Source organism: Chiloscyllium plagiosum, chromosome 4 (assembly GCF_004010195.1).
Source record: "Chiloscyllium plagiosum isolate BGI_BamShark_2017 chromosome 4, ASM401019v2, whole genome shotgun sequence".
Lineage (NCBI taxonomy): Eukaryota > Metazoa > Chordata > Chondrichthyes > Orectolobiformes > Hemiscylliidae > Chiloscyllium > Chiloscyllium plagiosum.
In genome coordinates this window covers 120,358,740-120,383,136 of record NC_057713.1, presented here as the reverse complement: position 1 = coordinate 120,383,136, position 24,397 = coordinate 120,358,740, and the positions used below count along the sequence as shown (strand labels likewise).

At 40.2% G+C, this 24,397-nt stretch overlaps 1 protein-coding gene and 1 long non-coding RNA gene across 4 annotated transcripts in view; one reads left to right on the top strand and one right to left on the bottom strand.

Annotated features, from left to right (window-relative positions):
* Positions 1-24,397, top strand: part of mib1 (MIB E3 ubiquitin protein ligase 1) — a 148,175-nt gene that overhangs the window by 53,770 nt on the left and 70,008 nt on the right. For all 3 annotated transcript variants that reach the window (XR_006311503.1, XM_043689031.1, XM_043689030.1), the window contains exons 6-10: positions 76-280; positions 407-590; positions 1,490-1,634; positions 3,209-3,342; positions 7,238-7,345. Coding sequence is in view for 2 of the 3 variants with exons in the window: in XM_043689031.1 (XP_043544966.1) it covers positions 76-280; positions 407-590; positions 1,490-1,634; positions 3,209-3,342; positions 7,238-7,345 (776 nt within the window). In the remaining variant the exon portion in view is untranslated. The remainder of the gene's footprint in view (positions 1-75; positions 281-406; positions 591-1,489; positions 1,635-3,208; positions 3,343-7,237; positions 7,346-24,397) is intronic.
* The window catches only part of LOC122549358, a 39,451-nt gene continuing 21,793 nt past the window's right edge, over positions 6,740-24,397 (bottom strand). The window contains exon 3 of the long non-coding RNA XR_006311504.1: positions 6,740-6,876. This is a non-coding gene — a long non-coding RNA (uncharacterized LOC122549358). The remainder of the gene's footprint in view (positions 6,877-24,397) is intronic.

Below are 24,397 nucleotides of genomic sequence, written 5' to 3'. Positions count from 1 at the left end.
ACATTACAAATCAGAGTTTTATGCTTTTTAATATGCTAACCATTTCATTTTTCTCTTTACAACAAATGATACTAGGTGAACAAAATGGAAGTCGAAACCCTGGTGGTTTACAGATTGGTGATCTTGTAAATATTGACCTGGATCTAGAGATCGTTCAGTCATTACAACATGGGCATGGTGGTTGGACTGATGGTATGTTTGAGACATTAACAACCACTGGAACAGTCTGTGGCATTGATGAAGATCATGACATTGTAGTACAGTATCCAAGTGGCAACAGGTATGTAAGATAAAAATAAGAAGAGAAAACTGCATAGTACTGAAGTATGGCAGAATTAATTATTTCCAGCTTATAGAATTTTGTTTCTTGAAGTGAAATGTCTGAAAGATTTTTTTATGCCCCTAGGTGGACATTCAATCCTGCAGTACTGACTAAGGCTAATGTGGTTAGAAGCGGGGATGCAGTTCAGGGAGCAGAAGGTGGATCTTCACAGTTTAATGTTGGTGACTTGGTTCAAATCTGTTACGACTTGGAGAGAATCAAGCTTCTTCAGCGTGGTCATGGAGAATGGGCTGAAGCAATGCTCCCTGTATGTTGATATGAATTTTTATAGCTATGTTTTAAGAGTGCATTTGCACTGGAATTTTCATGTTTGTTGTACAATTTCTGTTTGCTTACACATGCTAAACCTGGCGATATAAACCCAGAGATGAGGAATAACCTGAATCTGGCTGACAAGGAGAGAGAGTTCTTTCAAGGAGCGTGCTTTCACTGTTTGACACTCTGAATTTGGTCCCTTTAAAATAGAAGTGAACTCTGTCAGCTTCTCAAATGCTGTTTTTAGTTCCTTGCAGTTTTTGCCTTTGTCTTTACATCCTTTTTACTATTTGAAATCAAAACTGAATTTGCCAATTACGAAAGCATTACTTTATGTTCTGAGAGATGTGTGCTTGTTAAATTTCAGTTAAGCTTTTTAAAGCTATCAAAATGTTCCAAGAATTTTGTCTGTCATCAAAAGTGGAAGAAACGAGAGACTTAAAAGTTGTTAAATCTGTAAGTTTTCATTAAGACGAAAATTCATCAACCTTAAAAGTTAATTCTGTCTTTCTCACTTTCTATGGATGTTGCCAGACCCTGCTAAGTGTTTCCAGTATTTTATCTCCTCTTTCTGTTTCTAGTTTCCAGCATGTTCTTCTCATTTGTTTTAAATCTTCTTTAAGGTACACGGCACTGAAATGATGATCAAGATGTAGACCTTATAGCAACTTAAGCATGGTAGCATTAAAACCTTGTCACGTGATCGGAGAGCTCAAATGAGAGAATCAAAAAATAATTAATCTGACCAGGAATCTATGAAATTTACCTGCTATTGGTTATGGGTGCAAATTAAATGCAATGTTGAAAATAGTGAATTGATCCACAACCCACTAACACCTGACCATACTAGCATATTGTCTAATCTCTGAAATGTTTTTGTTTTTAATGCAGACTTTGGGGAAAGTTGGGCGTGTTCAGCAGATTTACTCTGACAGTGATTTAAAAGTTGAGGTTTGTGGGACTTCATGGACGTACAACCCTGCAGCTGTTACTAAAGTGGCATCAGCTGGATCTGCAGTGTGCAATGCATCTGGTGGTACATATCAGCCTCTGAAAAATGTTTCTCTTGTTGTTTTTATACTGCACACCACCACTTATACTGGATGTTAGTGTTGCTCACTGTACTGAAAGGCCAATACATTTTTGTTCATATTATTTTGGCTCAATTTTTATCACTTTCAGTTTTACACTGGAAAGTTCCATTTATTATTATATGACTGAACGTTTGACTTTATCCATTTTGAATGTACTTGTGCCTTTTGCCTACATAACATTTCACTCTGCCCCTCAGTGTTGCCAGCATACTAACAACCTCTGTACTCTGTAAATAAAGTGAGATTTAGTCTTCAGGGTCTAAAATGCAAGCTTTGGGTGTAAAGAGAAAATAGTGGGACAAAAAACCAAAAATAATTAACGCAAGGAGGCTGAGATCTGTATGGAGTAGACTGGCTGGGAGAGAGCTCACGGTTGGAATGGGCTGTGGAGAATGTTATGAAACTATGACTCGTGATCAAGGGTCAGAAGTGGCTGAACAGCCAACCAGTAAAAACAGAGGATGAGTGAAAGGAACTTGGTGGAAGTAAAGAGTAAGCAAGATGTGAAAAGTTGATCCTAAGACAGATGCATTTAGCTGTGAGTGGTACTGGCAAAATGTGCGAGTTGAATGCGAAAATTATTGTTCCCCTGAATAATATTTAAGGTAAGATGTCTCCCTGTAATATGAATGAAGTCATGTCCATAACCAGTGTTCAACTTGTGTATCAATTTTGTAGATTTTTTTTAAGAACAAAACCATTGAAGCAGTCACGTCATGGGTAATAGAGACTGAGCTTTCGTTAGTATTTGATTTGAATCCCTGTTTCTTTTTTAAGTAAACAAAATAATTAGTTTCCGATCAGCCACCATTACAGTAATCATGCATGCTGACCAAGAATTCATACCTTATCTCTAATAACTGGTGTTATGCTCACCTTCTAAAAGGCTTCAAGCACTACTTTCTACAGCTTGCTTCCTGATTTCTGGGACTTGGGTATGATGGTACCACTTTGTTATGACTTTTCTTCCCATCCTATAATTGTCTTTGACCATCATAATTTCTTATTATTCTAGGCAGTAATGATCAAGCTTAATGGTGAGCCACTTTTGTTCTTAGTTTTGGGAAAATTGACAGATCTTAATTGCTATTACTCAAATGAGAGATTCACGCAAAAGTCACATTTGAACAACTTTTTCTTTGTAAAGTTAACTGTCACTTTCTTTTCTAAGCACAGGGTTGGCTTTTTGTTTGAAAAAAAAGTCCCTGATGTATAGAATATGACAACCATCAAAATGAGTTTGAGCAATCAAGATTGGGAGGAGCATGAGTCCTTAATGAGCTATAGATAGCCAGTCACGTGGCCTAGGTCCATAATTAACACTGAATTAATTCTTTGTCTTGATGGTGCAGTTTTGTCCTTTTCTGGAACTTTGCTTCACAATTCATGAGCAATATTACAGCACCGTGAAAAAAATCTTCTAAAAAAAATTAAGAAAATGCATTTTTTTGTTTCATTAGATTGGAGGGTGTACATTATTGTTCATTGTTCTCTTCACAATATTTTGTTTTATCAGAGCGTTTGTCCCAGTTGTTGAAAAAGCTATTTGAAACTCAAGAATCTGGAGACATCAATGAAGAGCTGGTTAAAGCTGCAGCCAATGGTGACGTTGCGAAAGTGGAAGAAATAATGGCACGACCCGATGTTGATGTGAGTCTTAAACATCTTATTCCATAGTGCCATTTGCATTGACAAATTACTTTTGTGGTAATTGGAACATGGGAGTAAAAAAAAATCCAAGTATTTCCGAAATTTTAAATCTTTACTGATACTTTGCAAAATACTTTACTGATACTTTAAAAATTCATTCACAAGGTGAGGGTGTTGTTGGTTAGGCCAGCATTTACTGCCCTTCCCAAATGGCAGTTAAGAGTCAACCACATTGCTGTGGGTCTGGAGTCATGTATGGTCCAGACCAAGTAGGGTTCACAGTTTCCTTCCCAAAAGGATATTAGATAGGCTTTTCCTGACATTCAGCAATGTAAATCCTTAATTTCAGATGTTATTGAATTTAAATTTCAATATTTGCTGTGGCAGGATTTGAACCTCAGTCCCCAGAACGTTACCCGCTCTCTGAAGTAACATTTCCAATGAGAGTGCCACTAGATAATTGCCTTTCCTTGTCTCTGATTGATCAGGTGAACAGTGTGCAAACTGGCCTTTAATGTGGTTACCTGAGCAAAGTAGTAGACACATTTGAGTTTTGTACAGCTAGGAAAAGAAATTGGATTTGTTTTACTTCCAAGTGAATGCTTTGCTTTTCATTTTTTTTTCAGATTTTAAGAGCGATAGGCAGTTTACATATCACTATGTAAACAGAGGATGAGGATGTTGAATTACAAACTCTAACATATTGTGAGATTTATTTTGTCTCAGCATTACCTAAACTGCTTTCTTCATTCTCACTACAATTTGAACAGGTTATTTTATTAGCCCTTTAGTAATTACAAATGCTTGTCTTTCACTATTGTCAGCTTCAACAAAACGTGATGAGGAAATGGATTTTATATTCTTACATTAGGAAATGGGTTTAATTCTACAAACTTGTGGCATGTATAAACTGTTACAAGGATATTTTGAATTTATTCAACTCTGTCTATAACTTTAATTCATATAATTCTGAGATAGTTTTGTATAAACATGAGAGGGAATTCAATTTTGGGACGTTGCAGCTGGTGTGTCATTTGGTCTGTCAAATGATATTCCAACATGCTACTTGTAGTTTGAAATTACGACTTGTTTTAAGTTTTAATAAGGAGCAAATGGTTCAGCACTGTTTTATTTCAATTTTTATTGAATTTTTTACTAATTAAATTTATGATCATCTTTATGTTAACACTCTAGCGATAATGCCACTTGATCATTGCCTCCCCTTGTCTCTGATCTACGATATGAATGATGTGCAAACTGCCTTTAATGTGTTTGTTGAAGCAAATTTACTTGAAATATCAAAGAGTGAAATACTTAGTTTTCTTGTTTTGTTCCATAATTGGCGTACAGTATGTCACTAAAAGTCTTGATCAGTTTTGGCTGAGTTGTGGAAGAGTATGATGAGTGGCAGTGTCTGTTTCAAGATAAGTAATTTTTTTAAGAAGTATGGATTTTTGTTGTACTCCAGGTGAAGAATATTATGCAATGAACAATACCTTTTATGTTTCAAAGTTAAAAATCACACAACATCAGGTCATAGTCCAACAAGTTTATTTGGAAGCACTAGCCTTTGGGAGTGCTGTCAGTTTCTTGTGTTTTGTCAGATGTAATTTTGTACAAAAAGATATAAAATCAAATTGTCCAATTCTGCTTTAAAGTTATGACTTTTGATCGTGCCTTATACCAGAAGACCAATTTTCCATTACTCATTCAGCCAACCTTTGGCTTTTGGGTGCTGTTAACAGTGGATCCCATGTTCATTCAAATTGTTGGCCCACATATGATATGGAATGGAATAAGACTGTAGAAAACAATCTCATCTTATAGCCAGTGTAGCAAATGGCATTAACTATCATTTTGCCTTTCTGCCTCAACTTTTGCATAAGTTTTGATGTTTCCTTTGTTTTAAATTCCTTATGCACACTTCTCTCTAACTTATGAAATTTCTATCAGCCTATTTAGGTAGCTGATGTACAGAATTTTTTTGTGCAGGAGCTGCTTTATTTGACTGGATCTGCACTAAATCAGCATTTTGTTTTTAAAAACGTAGATCCTTAATTGGCATGACTGTCTCTCAAGTTCCCAGCACAGTGAGTTATTAGACAGTGACTTAGTAACATGCGACTAAATTATTCACCCACACACAAGTGGACATGATACCGGTGTTTCTTGCGTGACTTTGTGAATATTCAAAAGCATGACCAGTTTCATTTAAGTCCCAAATGGATGTAGATAAGAGTTACATACCATTGCATACCATTATTTAATTTAAGTAAAAACATAACTAGCAATAATATGATATTGTGTGAAATTTATAATTTAAGCTGATTTTGTTTTGGGTGATAAAAGTATGTGAGGGTCTCTGAAAATAATATGATTGATATATGTTTGTAAAAATCAAATTTTGAAGACCATTTTTTGAGTCAAATGTAAGGGGTCTACTTTTACATAAGTAGTGTTTTTGACTGGCTTGCATTGAACTATGAAAAAAAACTGCCTGGTATGTAGAGTGTGGCTGTTAAAAAGAATCCCAAAGGTAGCGGTTGAAGTGATAACACACCAGCCATTTATTCTGTTGTGTTCACTTGAGTGCATTTTCTCTCATTCATGCTCCCTCATTTTGCTTTTTACTGTCTGTGTCTGGCTCCTTCTCAAAGATTTGTTGTCAGAATGTGTAATACTGAAGATCCCATTTCTTGGCCTAGCCCTTGGTGAAGGGTGATTGCATTTCGGCACTCGTGAGGCCCAAGCCTCCATATCCTTCCTCTTCCTAGAAAGGCTGGTTTTGATGGTTGATGACTCAAGGCCTGAGATTTTATTTATTTAATATTTGCTGTGTAAGTTAGTCTCTGCACACAGTTTTCATATGCACTGTTTACTACTCTTCACTCACTTCTCCATCTCCCCTCCCCCCAAAAAAATTGATATATGTTCTTTCAGTCTTCATTGACTCTTAGAAACTGAAGCAAATATGTTTAAAGTAACATTCTTACTGAATTAAGCTTTTTGTCTTCACATCTGCTTGTGGTGTGTGGGTAAATTATGATCTTGCAGACCTGAGCCAACCTTTACGTGAGATCATTTTGTAAGAGTATAACATAGGATAAATGCTAGAATTCCTTATTAAGGAGGTAGGGTATTTGAAAAATCATAACACAATCAAGCAGATTAGCATGGTTATATGAAAGGAAAGTCATGAACATGGTCTAGGGCCAGTACATCTTCCTGAGATGTTGGGCCCAAAATTGCGCACAATACTCCAAATGTAGTCTGACCAGAGCCTTTTAGAGCCTCAGAAGTACATCCCTGCTTTTATATTCAAGTCCTCGCAAAATAAATGCCGTCATTGCATTTGCCTTCCTAACTACTGACTCAACCTGCAAGTTTACTTTGAGAGAATCCTGGGCTAGAACTCCTAAGTCTCTTTGCTCTTCAAACTTGTGAATTTTCTCCCCATTTAGATAATAAAAATGTTGGGGTGCTGTCTGTTGGGCACCTTTTCACCTTTCAATGTTGTTGCAGGAGTCCACGGCACTATTGGAAGAAAAACAAATATTTAGCCTCTCTGCTAGCTACTATGATATTTTAAGCAAAACTAGATGACAAAAAAAAACATCTGGCCGTTTGTATCATTGACTCAAAAACTGATGTTGCATTTGGTTTTGTGAAGTAATGTTGGGAACTTGTTTCAGGTGCTGCTTTCAAAGCAAATTTAGTGAATTTAAGGTGACCAAATGTAACACTAAAAATGCAATGAAGGATGTTATTATTACATTAATTTTCCATATAGTCATTTTATATTCTAGCACATTTCAATTTTGCAATGTTATTTTTGAGTTGGGATAGAATAGTATTTATGAACTTAAGCGGTGACAGCCAGTTGTTTTTATTGCAGGTGAATGGTCAGTGTGCAGGACACACTGCAATGCAGGCAGCCAGCCAGAATGGACATGTGGATGTTTTGAAGTTACTTCTCAAGCATAGTGTTGACTTAGAAGCTGAGGTAGGTTCTTGAAATGCTTTAAATTATTGACATTTGTCCTAAATGGCTCCCTACTTCAATCTATCAAATCTGTTTTGATAGTAATGTAGAATTTTTGTTAATGTTTTAGTGGTTAGAAAGCATTGTTTATTTACCAACATACTTGTAAAGTAGTTTAAAATATTATTTGTATATGTCTATTATTATGAGCATTAAATACAGCATTGCAGTATTTAAATTGCATTTTCAGTTAAATTTTAAGAAATAGCAATTAATGTTATTGGCTAAATAGCTAAATATTATTAATACTGGCCACCCCTAGGTTCGGGCCTCATGCCAAATTAAGAATTTTATACAGTATTGTGTATGTTATAAGAACTAAATATAGTCGCCCCCCCCCCCCCCCGCCCTTTCCTGCAGGGGATATGTTCCAGGACCTACTGCAGAAGGGTGAAAGTGTGCATAAGAGCAAACCCATTCGTTTAAATGGGAAACGTAACTTTCCGGCAGCCTCCTGGTCCCTGGTTCTGCAATGTTCCCTTTTGTATGATCAGACTGCTGGCAACTGAAACCATGGAGAATGATTCTGCGGATATGGGGGTGTCCCCCTTTATTTAAATATGGAATGCAATATATAAACTCAGTGTTTTGAAGCTCATGTACATATTAGATGGTATGGCATGGCCATTGTTGAAATAAGGCTGCAATCTGACCATGATTTGTAGTTGAATATTCCAGGTCATAGTAGTCTGTGTTTTGCAGTCAGCAACAAATAATGCTCACTGTTTCTTATATTTACATTTACCCACAGAATTTCTGTGGACGGTTAAATGGCAATTTATGGTCAATGTGTATCAGAAACAGTGGAGGGCATTCTGCAGGGGTTCAGGGATCTTGTGAAAGGCAAGGAACATTTGTCCTACCTCCTTAACCACCAAGATTGAAGAATTCTCACTAAGACGTATGGAATCCTAAACTAGGGTGAACAAGAATTGAAAATCAATCAGCAGAAAATGAAATGGGATGAAAGATGAGATTAAGAGAATGAGACCAAAAGTAAGTTAAGTTCATTTTTAAAGAAAGAAAAACCTTCAGTAACTAAAATCTGAAGTATTGGAGTTCAACGCTCCTAAAATTAAATTTTCATTCCCAGTGAGGTTGTTTGGCAATAGTTAAGATCTATGGGGCTGTTCAAAATTAATGCTTGCATAAGTGAATAATCTGTAACTTTTTCTGGTGTGTATCTATATGGATATCTATGGAACTTCACAATTTTGAATGTATTTTAACATCAAGTCTCTCAGCCAGGTATTGATGCAACAAATTGTGGCACGATGGCTCAGTGGTTAGCACTGCTGCCTCACAGTGCCAGGAACCCAGGTTCAATCTCAGCCTCGAACAACTGTCTGTGTCTGTGTGCAGTTTGTACGTTCTCCCCTTGTCTGTGTGGGTTCCTCCCAACATCCAAAGATCTGCATGTTAGGTGAATTGGCCATGCCCAGCTACCCATAGTGTTCAGAGATGTGTAGGTAAGATGCATTAGTCGGGGTACATCTAGAGTAATAAGGTAGGGGAATGGGTCTGGATGGTTTACTCTTCAGAGGGTTGGTGTGGACTTGTTGGACAAAATAGCTTATTTTCACACTGTAGGGATTCTCTGAAAGCTTGTGGGGAAGAAGGGAAATTGGAGTTAACTTCCTGAATTCTTTCCACTCTAAGAATGGTAAATGTTGAAGCTTTATCATTATTATTCTGTCAAATCCAAGCCATGGTCTTTTGAAAGAATTGGGAAGTAAGAAGAGAGGGAGCAATAACCTCTATTTATTAAAGGTAATAGAATAATCAAGGATATAAGTGAAGGAAGATTCTCAGTGAAAACTCATGGAATTGAACAATGAAAGGATTTAAAATATTAATGGTGGTTTCCTACGTGCCCTGAATGTCTCTTAGCAGCAGAAATGAAATGGCAGAATATATGAATTCTGCCGTGCAACAACAAGACCTTTTTTTTCCAATGGAATACTTGAGCAATATGTTCTTGAACCAATAAGGAGGTATGCCTAGCTAGATTTAGTAATCAGAGGAGAGCACTAATTGTTTGGCAGTTGATGTGGACAGCATTTATTGTCTTTCCCAAGATGTCCCTGAGAAGGTGGTGTGAGCTGCCTTCTTGAATAACTACAGACTACCTACTATGGTTTGACCCACAGCGCCGTTAGGCAGGGAATTCAATGAATTTGGTCCAGCGACAGTGAAGGATCTATGATACATTTCCAAGTCAGGCTGGTGTGTGGCTTGATGGGTACTTGCAGGTGGTGGTGTTCCTATATCTGCTGATCTTGTCCTAAATGGGAGTGGTCGTGAATTTGGAAGGTATTGTTTGAGGATCTTCGGTGAATTTCTGCAGTGCATCTCCTAGATATTACACACTGCTACTACTGAGTATTGGTGGTGGAGGGAGTGAATGTTTGTGGATGTGGTGCCAATCAAGCGGGCTGCTTTGTCCTGAATGGTGTCAAGCTTCTTGAGTGGTGTTGCAACGGCACTCATTGAGCAAGTCTTCCATCATACTCCTGACTTATGCCTTGTTGATGATGAGCATGCTCTTGGGAGTCAGGAGGTGAGTGACTTGCTGTTCTATTTCTGGCCTCTGACCTGAGTTATACCACTGTTAATGTGGCGAGTCCAGTTGAGTTTCTGTGTTTGGATGGTCTATACCTTCCAGTCTCGTTCTGGTTATCATTAACTAAATTGTTGCCTTGCAATGGTGCCATATTCTTTTGCTTTGTAAGCCTACATTTGCCATCTTCTAACCCCTCAGTCTACCATCTACAATTTCCCTTCCTATTTCCCACTGTTGCTCTAGCATTTACTGTCTTCTTCAATTTGTGTTGGTTAAGTCATTTTCTTCTATACATCGCTCTTTTCTAATCAATGAACTATTTTTCTATTCGTTTATTTTCTCTGTTTAAACAGTGAAGCTAATCTGTCTAGTTTCTTCTAGTTTCTGGTGTTAACAGATTTTTTCCTGTTTGTTACGCAAAACCAATTCAGATATTGCATTTCTTGATGCACATTGATTCAGAAAAGATTCATGAGTGCATTCAATATATCACTCTCATTTTGTCTTCCTGCTGAATTTTTTTGTTGCAATTTATCTTAAGCAGTTGGTAATAGGTTTTAATTACCCAGTTATTTCTACACGTTTTGCTGAACTTTCTGCAGTTCTGCATGATTCCAATAAAATGCCTTTTCAATTATATTAATAGAGTCCTAGAGATGTACAGCATGGAAACAGACCTTACAGTCCAACTCGTCCATGCTGACCAGATATCCCAACCCAATCTCGTCCCACCTGCCAGCACCCGGCCCATAACCCTCCAAACCCTTCCAATTCATATACTCATCCAGATGCCTTTTAAATGTTGCAAATGTACCAATCTCCACCACTTCCTCTGGCAGCTCATTCCATACACGTACCACCCTCTGTGTGAAAAAGTTGCCCCTTAGGTCCTTTTTCTATCTTTCCCCTCTCACCCAAAACCTATGCCCTCTAGTTCTGGACTCCCCTACCCCAGGGAAAGGACTTTGCCTATTTATCCTATCCATGCCCATCATAATTTTGTAAACCTCTATAAAGTCACCCCTCAGCCTCTGACGCTCCAGGGAAAACAACCGCAGCCTGTTCAGCCTCTTCCTATAGGTCAAATCCTCCAACCCTGGCAACATCCTTGTAAATCTTTTCTGAACCCTTTCAAGTTTCACAACATCTTTCCAATAGATTGTTGCATTCTGTTTTGCAATCTTTGCCTCAATTATTAAGGGAGTTATAATATGGCGGTTAGAAAATTATACCATTAGGCAGAGTTAACATGGTTTCACCAATAGTAAAGGGTGTTTGAAAGATTCATTGGCAGTGCAGATAAATGGATAAATGGATGTGTGGCAAACATTGTTAAAGTGCCACGTGAAAGATTGTTGCATAAAGCAAGCACTGATGGGGTTGAGGCCATATGTAAGCATATATAGAGGAAAGTTGAGAGAAAATGGTAGAATTAAACGTGTAAGTTTTGGGTTGGACTCTTAACACAGGGATTAGTACCGTAGCCTCAACTGTTCATCTATATTTATGACTCAGATGAAAGGATTAACTGTTTTGAATCCAAGCTTGTTGATTGTATAAAGCTGGATGTGAATTTAAGCTACTAAGAGACACAGGGTCTGAAATAGAATGTCAGTGTGTTAAGTGAGAAGCAAAAAGGTAGAGGATGAGTACAATTTTGTAAATGTCAAGTTTATCAGTTCGCTGGAAAAAAAATCTTTTTAATTTGTGCAAAACTATTGATTGTTGATGTTTAGATGATTTGATTAGTTTTGTACAAGAAACAAAGCTAAAGTCCTGCTGCGGTGAGTTATTAGAAAGTTAAATGTTAGCCTTTACTGTGAGGGGCTTGGAGCACAGGAGGAGAGACATCTTGCTGCAATTATACTGAACTTTTGTGAGATCATACCTGCAGAACTATGTGTATGTTTGGTCCTACTACTTCAGGAAGGATATGCTTATATTGGAGTGAGTATGTCGTTGCCTTGATGAGACCACACTTGGAGTATTGTGTCCTTATTTGAGGGTATATGTTCTGGCTATGGAGGAAAGACTAACATACCAAGGAAGACTGAATTGGTTAGGCCTATATTCAGTGGAGTTTAGAAGAATGAAGGTGGAATCTCATCGAAACCTGTTAAATCTTAATAGTATAAGGTAAATGCAGGATGGATATCCTGATGACTGGGAGTCCAAAACCAGGGTTTACAGTCTTAGGATACGGAGTAGGTAATTTAGGACTAAGATAAGGAGAAACGTTTCACCCAGAGAGTTGTGAGCCTGTGGAATTCTCTGCCATAGTTAGAGGTGGGCTAAAGAGATCAAAGGGGAGTTAAGTGGGCCAGGGTACTGAGTTGGATGATCAACCATGATCATGTTGAATAGCAGAGCAGGTTTGAAGGGCTGAATGGCCTAATCCTCCTCCTAGTTTTTTTCTGTTTCTCGGAGAAGGCTTGATAAGGTAGATCTAAAAGAATGTTCTAGATGGAGCAACTATAACATGGTGACGTGGTGTTAGCCATTTTGGACTAAGGAAAGGAGAAATATCTATAGAGATTTATGTAAATCTGATGGTTTCTGCTGTGGATTCTCAGATATTTAAAGGGTATGGAGATTGATTTGGGGTCTATTCTAAAGATTAATCATGATTTTTGTAAATGACAGAGCACTCTCGAGGGCCATATGGTAATTTGGTGCTGTTCCTTTTTGTACTCTGAATATCTGTTTTGCTGATAATATTTGAACTAATGCCCTGTTTGTATGAGTGTATTGATCTAACTAACGTGTAGAAGAAATTGAGATACAAGAGGATCATAAGCTTTTGCTGTTCGGTGGAATTCCAACTTTTGGGAAATAAGTTGTCTTTTTTTTTAAAATCACCAGTCTGCCTAGTCCCGGGAAGCTGTCACTCAGCTTATATCTGTTGAATCTGCTACCGTTTTGACATACTGTTGTTGATTGGAAAGCAGCAAAGACCATGTTCCTAGTAGTCACTGCCTTCATCCATTTGTTAATGCTGGAGGTGATGCTCTTGATCTTGGGAAAGAATATTGGATGAGGGTTCTTGTAATTAGAACATAGAACTGTTACAGCATAGGAACATACCCTTGTCTCATCGTGTCTATGCCGACTGTGATGTCATCCTCCACTCACCTGTCTACCTGCATTTGGGGTTCGTATCCCTCTTTTCTGTCTGTTCATGTGCCTGTCTGAATGCCTCTTAAAATTGGATATTGTATCCTGACAGGAGGTTCCAGGCACCTACCACCCTTTCCCTTCCTCGCACATCTCCTTTAAACTTTCTTCTCAACCACGCTCCCTGGTATTTGTCCACACTGGGGAAAAAGACTCTGACTATCCACGCTGTCTGTGTCTCTCAAGCTTTTATACACTTCTATAGGGTCACCCCTCAGCCTCTAAAGCTGTGGTGAAAACATTCCAAATTTGTTCAACCTCTCCTATAGCTAATATACTCTAATTCAGGCAACATCCTACTCTTGCACCATCTCCAAAGCCCCTACATGGGAGGCTTTCAAAAGGGTGATAATGAGAGTTCGGAGGCATTATGTTCTTTTAAAGTGAATGGTAAGACTGTAAGAAAAGTAGGAAACAATGGATAAATGTGTGGGTTTAAACTAATTCAGCAGGGGATGGGAACCTAATTTGTAGTTCAGGTATAGAGGAGGCTGAGAGTAGGGAGGTCTGAAATAAGGTTACAGGGTCGCAAAAGGGCGCCGGAAAGCCAGAAGTTGGTTTGAAGTGTGCCTATTTCAACGCCAGGAGCATCCGGAATAAGGTGGGTGAACCTGCCGCATGGGTCAGTATCTGGGATTTCGACATTGTGGCCATTTTCGAGACATGGATAGAGCAGAGACCGGGAATGGTTGTTGAAGGTGCCGGTATTTTGGTATTTCAGTAGGAACAGAGAAGATGATAAATGAGGTAGGGTGTGGTACATTAGTCAAGGGCAGTATTACGGTGGCAGAAAGGATGTTTGACGACTCGTCAACTGAGGTAGTATTGGTTGAGATTAGCAAGAGGAAAGGAGAGGTCATCCTGTTGAGAGTTTTCTGGGGGCCTCCGAGTAGATGTAGAGGGAAGGTTAGCAAAGATGATTCTTGAAAGGAGCAAAAGAAACAGGGTAGTTGTTATGGGGGACTTCAGCTTTCCAAATATTGACTGGGAATACCATAGTTCAAGTATTTTAGATGGGTCAGTTTTTGTCCATGGTGTGCTGGAGGGCTTTCTGACACAGTATGTGAACAGGCCCACAAGGGGCGAGGCCACATTAGATTCGGTACTGAAATGAACCCGACCAGGTGTTAGATTTGGAGTTGGGGAGCATTTTGGTGATAGTGACCACAATTCAGTTATGTTCACTTTAGCGATGGAAAGGGATAGGTATACACCGGAGGGCAAGAGCTACAGCTGGGGGAAAGACAATTACGATGTGATTAGACAAGATTTTGGGTGCATAGGTTGGGGAAGGAAACTGCAGGGACTGGGCACAATAGAAATGTGGAGTTTATTCAAGGAACAGCTACTGTGTGTCCTTGACAAGTGTGTACCTGTCAGACAGAGAGGAAGTTGTCAAGCACAGGAGCCGTGGTTTACTAAGCAAGTTGAATGTCTTGTCAAGAGGAAGAAGGCTTATGTTAGGATGAGATGAGAAGGCTCGGTGATCGAGAGTTACAAAGTAGCTAGAAAAGACCTAAAGAGAGAGCAAAGGTGTGTGAAGAGGGGACATGAGAAGTCATTGGCAGACAGGATCAGGGAAAACCCTAAAGCTTTCTGCAAGTATATAAGAGATAAAAGAATGATGAGAGTAAGATTAGGGCCAATCAAGGACAGTAGTGGGAAGTAGTGTGTGGAGTCAGAGGAGACAGGGGAAGTGCTAAATAAATATTTTTCGTCCGTATTCAGACTGGAAAAAGATAATGTTGTCGAGGTGAATACTGAGATACAGGCTACTAGACTAGAAGGGATTGAGGCTCACAAGGAGGAGGGGTTATAAATTTTGGGACGTGCGAAAATAGATAAAGCCCCTGGACTGGATGGGATTTATCTTAGGCTTCTCTGGGAAGCCTCTGAGGAGATTGCCGAGTCTTTGGCTTTGATCTTTATGTCGCCATTGTCTTCAGGAATAGTACCAGAAGACTGGAGGATAGCAAGTGCTGTTATCTTGTTCAAGAAGGGGAGTCGAAATAACCTTGGTAATTATAGGCCAGTGAGCCATACTTTGGTTGTGGGTAAAATATTGGAAAAAGTTAAACGAGAATGGATTTATAATCGTCTCGATAGGAATACATTGATTAGGGATAGTCAACATTGTTTCGTCAAAGGTAGGTCGTGCCTCACAAACCTTATTGAATTCTTTGAGACCAAACAAGCGGATGAGGGTAAAGCTGTTGATGTGGTGTATATAGATTTTTCAGTAAGGCGTTTGGTAAGGTTCCCCACAGTAGGCTACTGCACAAAATACAGAGGCATGGGATTGAGGGTGATTTAGCAGTTTGCATCAGAAATTAGCTAGCTGAAAGAAGACAGAGCGTGGTGCTTAATGGGAAATGTTCATTCTGGAGTTTAGTTACTAGTGGTATACTGCAAGATCTGTTTTGGGTCCACTGTTGTTTGTCATTTTTATAAATTACCTGATGAGGGTGTAGAAGGATGGGTTAGTAAATTAGCGAATGACACTAAGGTTGGCACAGTTGTGGATAGTGCAGAAGGATGTTGTAGGTTACAGAGGGACATAGAATTGGGCTGAGAAGTGGTAAATGGAGTTTAATGCAGAAAGATGTGAGATGATTCACTTTTGAAGGAGTAACAGGAATGCAGAGTACTGGGCTAATGGTAAGATTCTTGGTGGTGTAGATGAGCACAGAGATCTTGGCGTTCATGTACATAGATCCCTCAAATTGCTACCCAGGTTGATAGGGCTGTTAAGATGGCATACAGTGTGTTAGCTTTCATGAGTGGAGGAGTCAAATTTCTGAACCATGAGGTCATGCTGCAGCTGTACAAAACACTGGTGCGGCCACGCTTGGAGTATTGCATGCAGTTCTGGTCACCACATTAGAGGAAGGATCTGGAAGCTTTGGAAAGGGTTCAGAAGAGATTTACCAGGATGTTGCCTGGTATGGAGAGAATGTCTTATGAGGAAAGGCTGAGGGACTTGAGGCTGTTTTTTGTTAGCGAGAAGGAGGTTGAGAGGTGACTTAATTGAGACATGTAAGATAATCAGTGGGTTAGATAGGTTGGACAGTGAGAGCCTATTTCTTAGGATGTTGATGGATAGCATGGCGGGGACATAGCTTCACATTGAGGGGTGACAGATATAAGACAAATGTCAGAGGTAGTTTCTTTACTCAGAGTAGTAGGGGCGTGGAACACATTGCCTGCAATAGTTGTAGACCTGCCAACGTTATGGGCATTTAAATGGTCATTGGATAAGCATTTGGATGAGAATGGAATAGTGTAGGTTAGATAGGCTTCAGATTGGTTTCACAGGTCGGTGCAACATTGAGGGTGAAAGGGCCTGTACTGCACTGTTATGTTATTTGAATAGAGACATTTGAGGTTCTGGTCAAGAATAAGAAAGAGTCATATGTTTGATTTAAGTAAATGGCATCAAATGAATCTTGAAGAGTTTAAAAGGTGGAGGGGCATTCTCAACAGGGAAACCAGGAGGGCAAAAAGGGGACATGAGATAACTTTATCTGCCAAGGCTAAGGATAATACAAACCAATTCTGTAAGTATATTTAGAGCAAAAGAGCAACTGGGGAGAGAACGGGGCTCCTTAAAGATTAATAAGGTCATCTATGTGTTGACCTCAAGAGATGAGAGAGACATTATTTGAATATTTTGTGTCAGTGTTTACTGCGGAGAAAGAAATGGAGGTGAAATAAAGATTAATGTTTTATTAAAGAACAGCAAGTGCTGGAGGTCATAGAAGGCATAACGGTAGATATATTTTCAGGAACTGATCAAGTGTACTCAGGACATTGTGGGAAGTTAGGGAAGAAATTGCCTGCACAGAGATATTTGTATCATCGATAACCACAGGTGAGGTGCTAGAGAATTAGAGGCTGGTTAATGCTGTGCATTTAAGGAAAAGCCTAGGAACTGCAGGTAGACATAATAATGCAGGAGGCATTTGGTACACTTGCCTTTATTGGTCAATGCGTTGTGTATAAGAGTTGGAGGTCATGTTATGGCTGTATCGGACATTGGTTAGACCAGTTTTGAAATACTGCGTTCAAATGTGGTCTTCCTGCTATAGGAAGGATGTTGTAAAACTTGAAAGAGTTCAGAAAGATGCACAAGGATGTTGCCAGGGTTGGAGGGTCTGACTACAGGGAGAGGCTGAATAGACTAGGGCTATTTTCCCTAGAGCGGTTGGAGGCTGAGGGGTGATCTCAAAAGAAGTTTATAAAGTCATGAGGGGCATAAGGTGAAGAGCCAGGGTCTTTTTTCCAGGATAGGGGAGTCCAGAACTAGAGGGCATATGTTTAAGTTAAGAGGGGAAAGGTTTAAAAGGGACTTTAAGGACAACGTTTTCATGCAGAGGTGATGCATGTATGGAATGAGCTGCCAGAGGAAGTGGTAGATACAAGTACAATTACAATGTTTAAAAGGCATCTGGATGGATATCTAAATAGGAAGGGTTAAGAGGGATGTAGGCCAAATGCTGGCAATTGGCACTAGATTAATTTAGGATAAGTGCTCGGCAAGGACGAGTTGGACCGAAGGGTCTGTTTCCATGCTGTATAACTCATTAAGTCTATAAACCTATGAGTCTGACATCGCTGGTGGATAAGTTGTTGGAGGTGATTCTGAAATATAGGATTTACCTTCATTTGGAGAGGCAAGGAATCATTAGAGATAATCAGCATGGCTTTACGCATGGAAAATTGTGTCTCTCAAACTTGATTGAGTTTTTTGAGAAAGTAACCAAAAGAATTGAAGGCAGAGTGATAGATGTTGTTTACTTGGTCTTTGACAAGGTTCTGCATGGTAGACTAATTAGTAAAGTTCGATCAATTGGGATTCAGGGAGAGCTTGCCAAATGGATGCAAAATTGGCTTAACGGTCAGAGATAGAGGGTAGTTTTTTTTTGGACAACAAGCCTGTGACCATTGGCGTTCCACAGGGATCAGGATTGGCTCCACTTTTGTTTGTCATTTATATAAACAATTTGGAAGGGAATTTAGGAGGTATGGTTAGTAAATTCGCAGGTGACACCAAAATTGATGATCTCGTGGACAGTGAAGAAGGTTTCATTAGATTACAAAGAGATCTTGATCAATTGTGCCAGTTGGCTGAAGAGTGGCAGATGGAGTTTAATTTGGATAAATAAGAGTTGTTGCACTTTGATAAAACAAACAAGGGCAGTACTGATACAGTTAATGGTAGCACCCTGAGTAGTGTTGTAAAACAGAGTCACCTAGGGGTTCAGGTTCATAATTCTTTGAAATTTGCATCACATATAGACAGCATGCTTGACTTCATTTCTCAGATCTTTGAGCATCAGAGTTGGGATGTCATGTTGAGGTTGTGCAGCACGTTGGTGAGGCCACTTCTGATGTACTGTATATAGTTCTGGTCACCCTGTTATAGGAAGGACATTGTTAAATTAGAGTGTTCAGAAAGGAGTTACCAAAATGTGGCCAGGAATGGAAGATTTGAGTTGTAAAGATAGGCTGGCATCTTTTTCATTGGAGTGTAGAAGGTTGAGGGGTCATCTCGTAGAGGTTCATAAAATGAATAGGGGCATGGGTAAGGTGAGTAGTAAGGGTTGTTTTCAGTTGGGTTGGGAGTTCAAGCCTGGGGTGACATATTTTTAAAGTGAAAGGAGAAAGATTTTAAAATGACATGGGCAACGTTTTTACACAATGGTTGGGATGTGGGATGAACTGTCAGAGGAGATGGTGGATGCAGACGCAGTTGCAACATTTAAAAAGATACATGTATGAATAGGAGAGGTTTGGAGGAATATGGGCCAAATACAGGAAAGTGGGACTAGTTTGATTTGAGAATATAGTCGGTGTGGACTAATTGGACCTAAGTATGACCTATGATGTCCCTCCTGTAGTGTGGCAATCAGAACTACACACAGTACTTCAAATGAGGCCTCACTGAAGTCTTGTGCAGCTGCAACGTATCTTGCTAGCTTTTTTACTCAATGACCTGCATAAAGGCAAGCATGCCATCTGACTACTTTACTGCCTTATCCATTTGTGTTACCACTTTCAGGATCTGTGGACTTGCACTCCAAGTAGCCCTGTATATCAGTACTCAGAAGGGTCTTGCCATTTACTGTATATTTTCCTCTTGCATTTGACCCCCCCAAAATGCATCATCTCACACGTTTCTGGATTAAACTCCATTTGCCGTTTCTCCATCCAGTTTTCCATCTGACCTATATCATGCTGTATCCTTTGAAAACTTTCCTCACCATCCACAACTCCTCCAATTTTTGTCATCTGCAAATTTACGAAACAGACCACCTACGTTTTAATCTAAATTATTTACAAATGTCCAAACAACAGCGGTCCCAGTGCTGATCCTTGTGGAACAGTAGACTTGGTGGTAGACCTCCAGTCAGCAAAGCACCCCTCCACAACAGCCCAACCCCCCAACAGCCACCCACCCACGCACACATGCACGCACGCACATCTTCTATGACCAAGCCAATTCTGTATCTGACTTGCCAACTCTGATACAAAGCGGAGGTCAACATGCCTCTGATAATTAAAATGGAACCACCCAGAAAAGATCACCCCTCTGTGATAAAACAAGTCTGACAAGTGGTATAACCTATCTCTTAGCCTCCAATCTGTTATAAAGGAGTGGTTAAATTAACTAGAATCCTTTCACCCACTCTGTAATTGACAAGTAACAATTTATCTAACTCCAACAGTGAATAAAATAACAGAATTGCTAACAAATAGAATAAATCTCTTCTAACCACTGCTTATTCCCTTCCTGAATTAAATTCTAATAGGCATGCTATTTTAGTAAAACAGGTCCACTTATATAAATCCAGTTCATAAGAATAATGAATTAAAACTTAATCTCTCAAAGTTCACACTGGATTTGTCTTCCAGAATGTTTGTTTGTCTGTCCTCTCCAGCCTTTCTCCTCTGTCTCCCCTGTTGTCTTCCTCTGTTCGAAATGCCTTCTCAATCTGCCCAATTCAGGTGTCTTGAATAAGAGATTAATGTGCCGTGGTACCGTTGATGGATAGATGGTGCTTTTCTTTAAGAGAACGTGGAGATTTCTTGAGCGCGCCTGGTATTTCTTTCTCAGATGGCACTTTGCTCACACCTTTCAGATGGCAGTTGGCTCTCCCTCTCTGTCTAATTGCCCCTGTGTTATATACCCCTATCCATGTCAAATTCTGATAGTGTGATTGGTTTCAGTTTGTCAACACCATCAGATTTGAATTTAATTAGTCCTTAGTTTCCAAGTGCCTTTTTAAATTAATTGGCTGAATTTAAACTGTTGCCTGGGTAAAAATGCTGCTTGGTCCTGCCAACTGAACAGCTTTTTGATACATTGTGTCAATTCAAGCACCTGCAGCTCCTTACCTACAGGCATTCATTTTTAAAACTCAAAGCTTTGTAATCGCTGTATCTTAAAGGGATGATGCCATACTTTCCCGATTTTACAACTTTACCATTTTTACACAACAGCTTTGTGAAAACGCACTATGTGGGATCCCACAGTGGACTGGCCTACCATGAGAGACCTTGTGAAATGGCTGTAGTGAAGTTCATGTTGGCAACATCCACTGCCCTATCCTCATCAGTTGTCATCATCATCACTTCCTCAAAAAACTCAAATCAAATTTGAAAGACAAACTAAGCCATGCTGACTATCCCTGATAAGTCCATTCTTTTCCAAATGCGTGTTAGCTCTGTCCTTAAAAATCTTGTCAAACAATTTCCATAACACTGATGGAAGGTTCAGCAGCTTATTATTTCCTGGATTATCCCTGTTGCCATTCTTTAATAAAGGAATAACATTGGCTTTTCTCCAGTCTTCTGGGACCTTGCCTTTGGCTGAAGAGGATACAGGTAGGCCCCAGCAATCTCTTCCCTTTGCTCCTTTGTATCCTGGGACAGATCCCACCAGACTCTGAAGACTTAAATACCTCGATCAAGACACCTAACATTCTTCTCAATATCCACATGCCCTAAAATATCAACATGTCCCTCCCTACTCTTGCCATCATCGATCATGTTCTTCTTGGTGAATATTGATGCGGAGTACTCATTTAAAGACTTCACCCACTTACTCTAGCTCCACATATAAACTCCCTCCTTTGTGCTTGATGGACCTTCCTTTTCCTTAGCTACCCTTTTGTTCCTAATATATGTATAAAATGCTTTGGGATTCTCTTTAATCCTACTTGCCAAGAATATTTAGCCTTCCTGATTCCATGTTTTCAGTTCTTTTCTGCTCCCTTTAAATTCCTCAAGGGTTCTGTCTGATTTTTCCTAAACCTTATGTATGCTTCCTTTCTCTTTTTGACTAAATTTTTAATGTCTTTTGTCACTTAGGATTCCCGAATTTTTCTATCCTTATTCTTCATCCTCATAGGAATGTGCTGGTCCTAAACCGGCTTTTAAAAAAGTTCCCACATTTCAGATGTGGATTTACCATCAAAAAGCCACCCTCAATTTAATTTTACCAGTACCTGACTAGTACTACTGTAATTAGGGTTACCCCAATATAGCGCTTTCACCCAAGGACTAGTCTGATCGTTACCCATAACAATCTTAAAACTTACATAATTATAATCATGATTCCCAAAATGTATCCTCACTAAAACTTTGATAACCTGGCCAATCGCATTCCCCAATATAAGTTCAGGTTCTGTCCCTTCCCGAGTTGGACAATCTACATAATATTTCGAGACCCTCCTGAATGTACTAAACAAATTCTCTTCCATTGAGTCCCTGCAACTAGGGAGTCCCAGTCAGTACTGGGAAAGGTAAAATCACCCACCGCACCACTTGTTTTTATAGCTTTCCATGATCTGCTTATATCTTTGTTCCTCAATTCCTCTTAAATGAGGAATTGTTGATGGTGCAAGAATACAAAGTACTTTTAGAATTTATAAATCATTCATGATTTATAAATCTCTCTGCAAATGTTGAAGAAAATACATTGTTGAATCAAGGAAAGGACACGTAAAGAACATTAAGAAATGTATGGTTTAAAAATACTCAACAAATCGTGATTTGGATTTCTATGCAGTTCTGCCGTGACCCTACATTCTCTGATGCAGCTGAGCAAAAGTCAGAGGAATAGTGGTCAAACACATTATTAGCTACTGATTGATTGCACATGTGGTTATGCTGAAGTCATTTTGACATTTTGCATCCTGCACAAGGTCAGTATCATTAAACAGTGGATTATTAACCATTGGCTGTCCCTAGTATCCTTCAAACTACAAATCTGTTGATTGAAAAATGAAATTCTGTCATGTTCTGAGGGCATCTGTGCTGTAGGGCAAAACTTTATTGTATTGAATTGACTTGAATCATTTATTGTCACATGTATTCAATAAAAAATACAGTGAAGAGTGTGTACCGTCACCATGTATGGCTCCATTCACATTATAGAATCACAGGGTCATAGAGATGTACAGCACGGAAACAGACTATTCGCTCCAACCCGTCCATGCCAACCAGATATCTCGACCCAATCTGGTCCCACCTGCCAGCACTTATTAATTTAAGATAAAGAAAGATAGCTTAGGTAGAGTCCAACATTTCCTCCTACACTGCTACAGTGTCTCTCTGGGCTTCACTCGCCCATGCCATGTGTCGCCAGAATCCCCGCTCCGAGTTACACCGGCTCACACCGTGTTGCCGCCAGAATCCCCGCTCCCAGCTACACCGGCCCACGGCATGTCTCCGCTAGAGTCCCTGCTCCGAGCTCCACTTGCCCACGTCATGTCTCTGCCAGAGTCCCTGCTCCGGCCTACACCGACTCGCACCATGCTGCCGCCAGAGTCCCTGCTCCGGGCTACACTGGCCCACGTCATATATCTCCACCAGAGACTCTTCTCCGGGTTACACTGACCCATGTCTCGTCTCTGCCAGAATCCCCATTCTGAGCTCCACTGGCCCACGCCATGCCTCTGTCAGAGTCACCGCTCTGAGCTACACCAGCTCACGCCGTGCTACCACAGGTGCCTGCTCCGGGCTATACTGGCCCCGTCATGCTGATGCCAAAGTCCCTGCTCCAAGCTACATTAGCCCATGCCGTACTATCGCTAGAGTGCCCGCTCCGCGCTACACCAGCCCACACCCTGCCTCCGCCAATGTGCCCGCTCTGGGCTGCACTGGGCAACACCATGCCTTTGCCAGAGACTCTGCTCTGAGCTACACTGGATTATGCCATGCTGCCACCAGAAACCTTACTCTGAGCTACACCGACTCATGATGTGCCTCCACAGAGTTCCCGCTCCGGGCTGTACCTCCGGCTGATTCCCAGCACTGGGCTATACCAGCCCATGTGGTGCTGTCGCCAGCGTCCCTGAGCCACTGACAGGCGGACATGAGAGTCCTGCTTCAGGCTTCACAGGCAGGTCGACTCTGTAACCACACTGCCTTTGAGCTACAGCCGTTCTAGAACCCATGGAAGCCACCTTCCTGCTGATAACTCTTTATCAGATAAATTTGAGTGAATCCTAAACAAAACTGAGAAAAGATGAAGGGGAAAAAAAGAAAAAGCGGAAAAGCCTGGACATAGAATCCTGGACACTGTCTTCCATGGGGAACCTTGTCAAATGCCTTACTGAAGTCCATATAGATCACATCTACTGCTCTGCCCTCATCAATCCTCTTTGTTACTTCCTCAAAAAACTCAATCAAGTTTGTGAGACATGATTTCCCACACACAAAGCCATGTTGGCTATCCCTAATCAGTCCTTGCCTTTCCAAATACATGTACATCCTGTTTCTCAGGATTCCCTCCAACAAATTTAGCTAACTTTTCATTTTAATTTAGAGCCATAGAGTCATAGAGATGTACATTATAGAAACAGACCCTTCGGTCCAACCCTTCTATACGAACCAGATATCCAAACCCAATCTAGTCCCACCTGCCAGCACCTGGCTCATATCCCTCCAAACCCTTCCTATTCATATACCCATCCAAATGCCTTTTAAATGTTGCAATTGTACCAGCCTCCACCACTTCCGCTCGCAGCTCATTCCATTCACGTACCACCCTATGTGTGAAAAGGTTGCCCCGTAGGTCTCTTTTATATCTTTCCCCTCTCACCCTAAACCTATGACCTCTAGTTCTGGACTCTCCGACCCCAGGGAAAAGACTTTGCCTATTTACCCTATCCATGCCCCTCATAATTTTGTAAACCTCTATAAGGTCACCCCTCAGCCTCCAATGCTCCAGGGAAAACAGCCCCAGCCTGTTCAGCCTCTCCCTATAG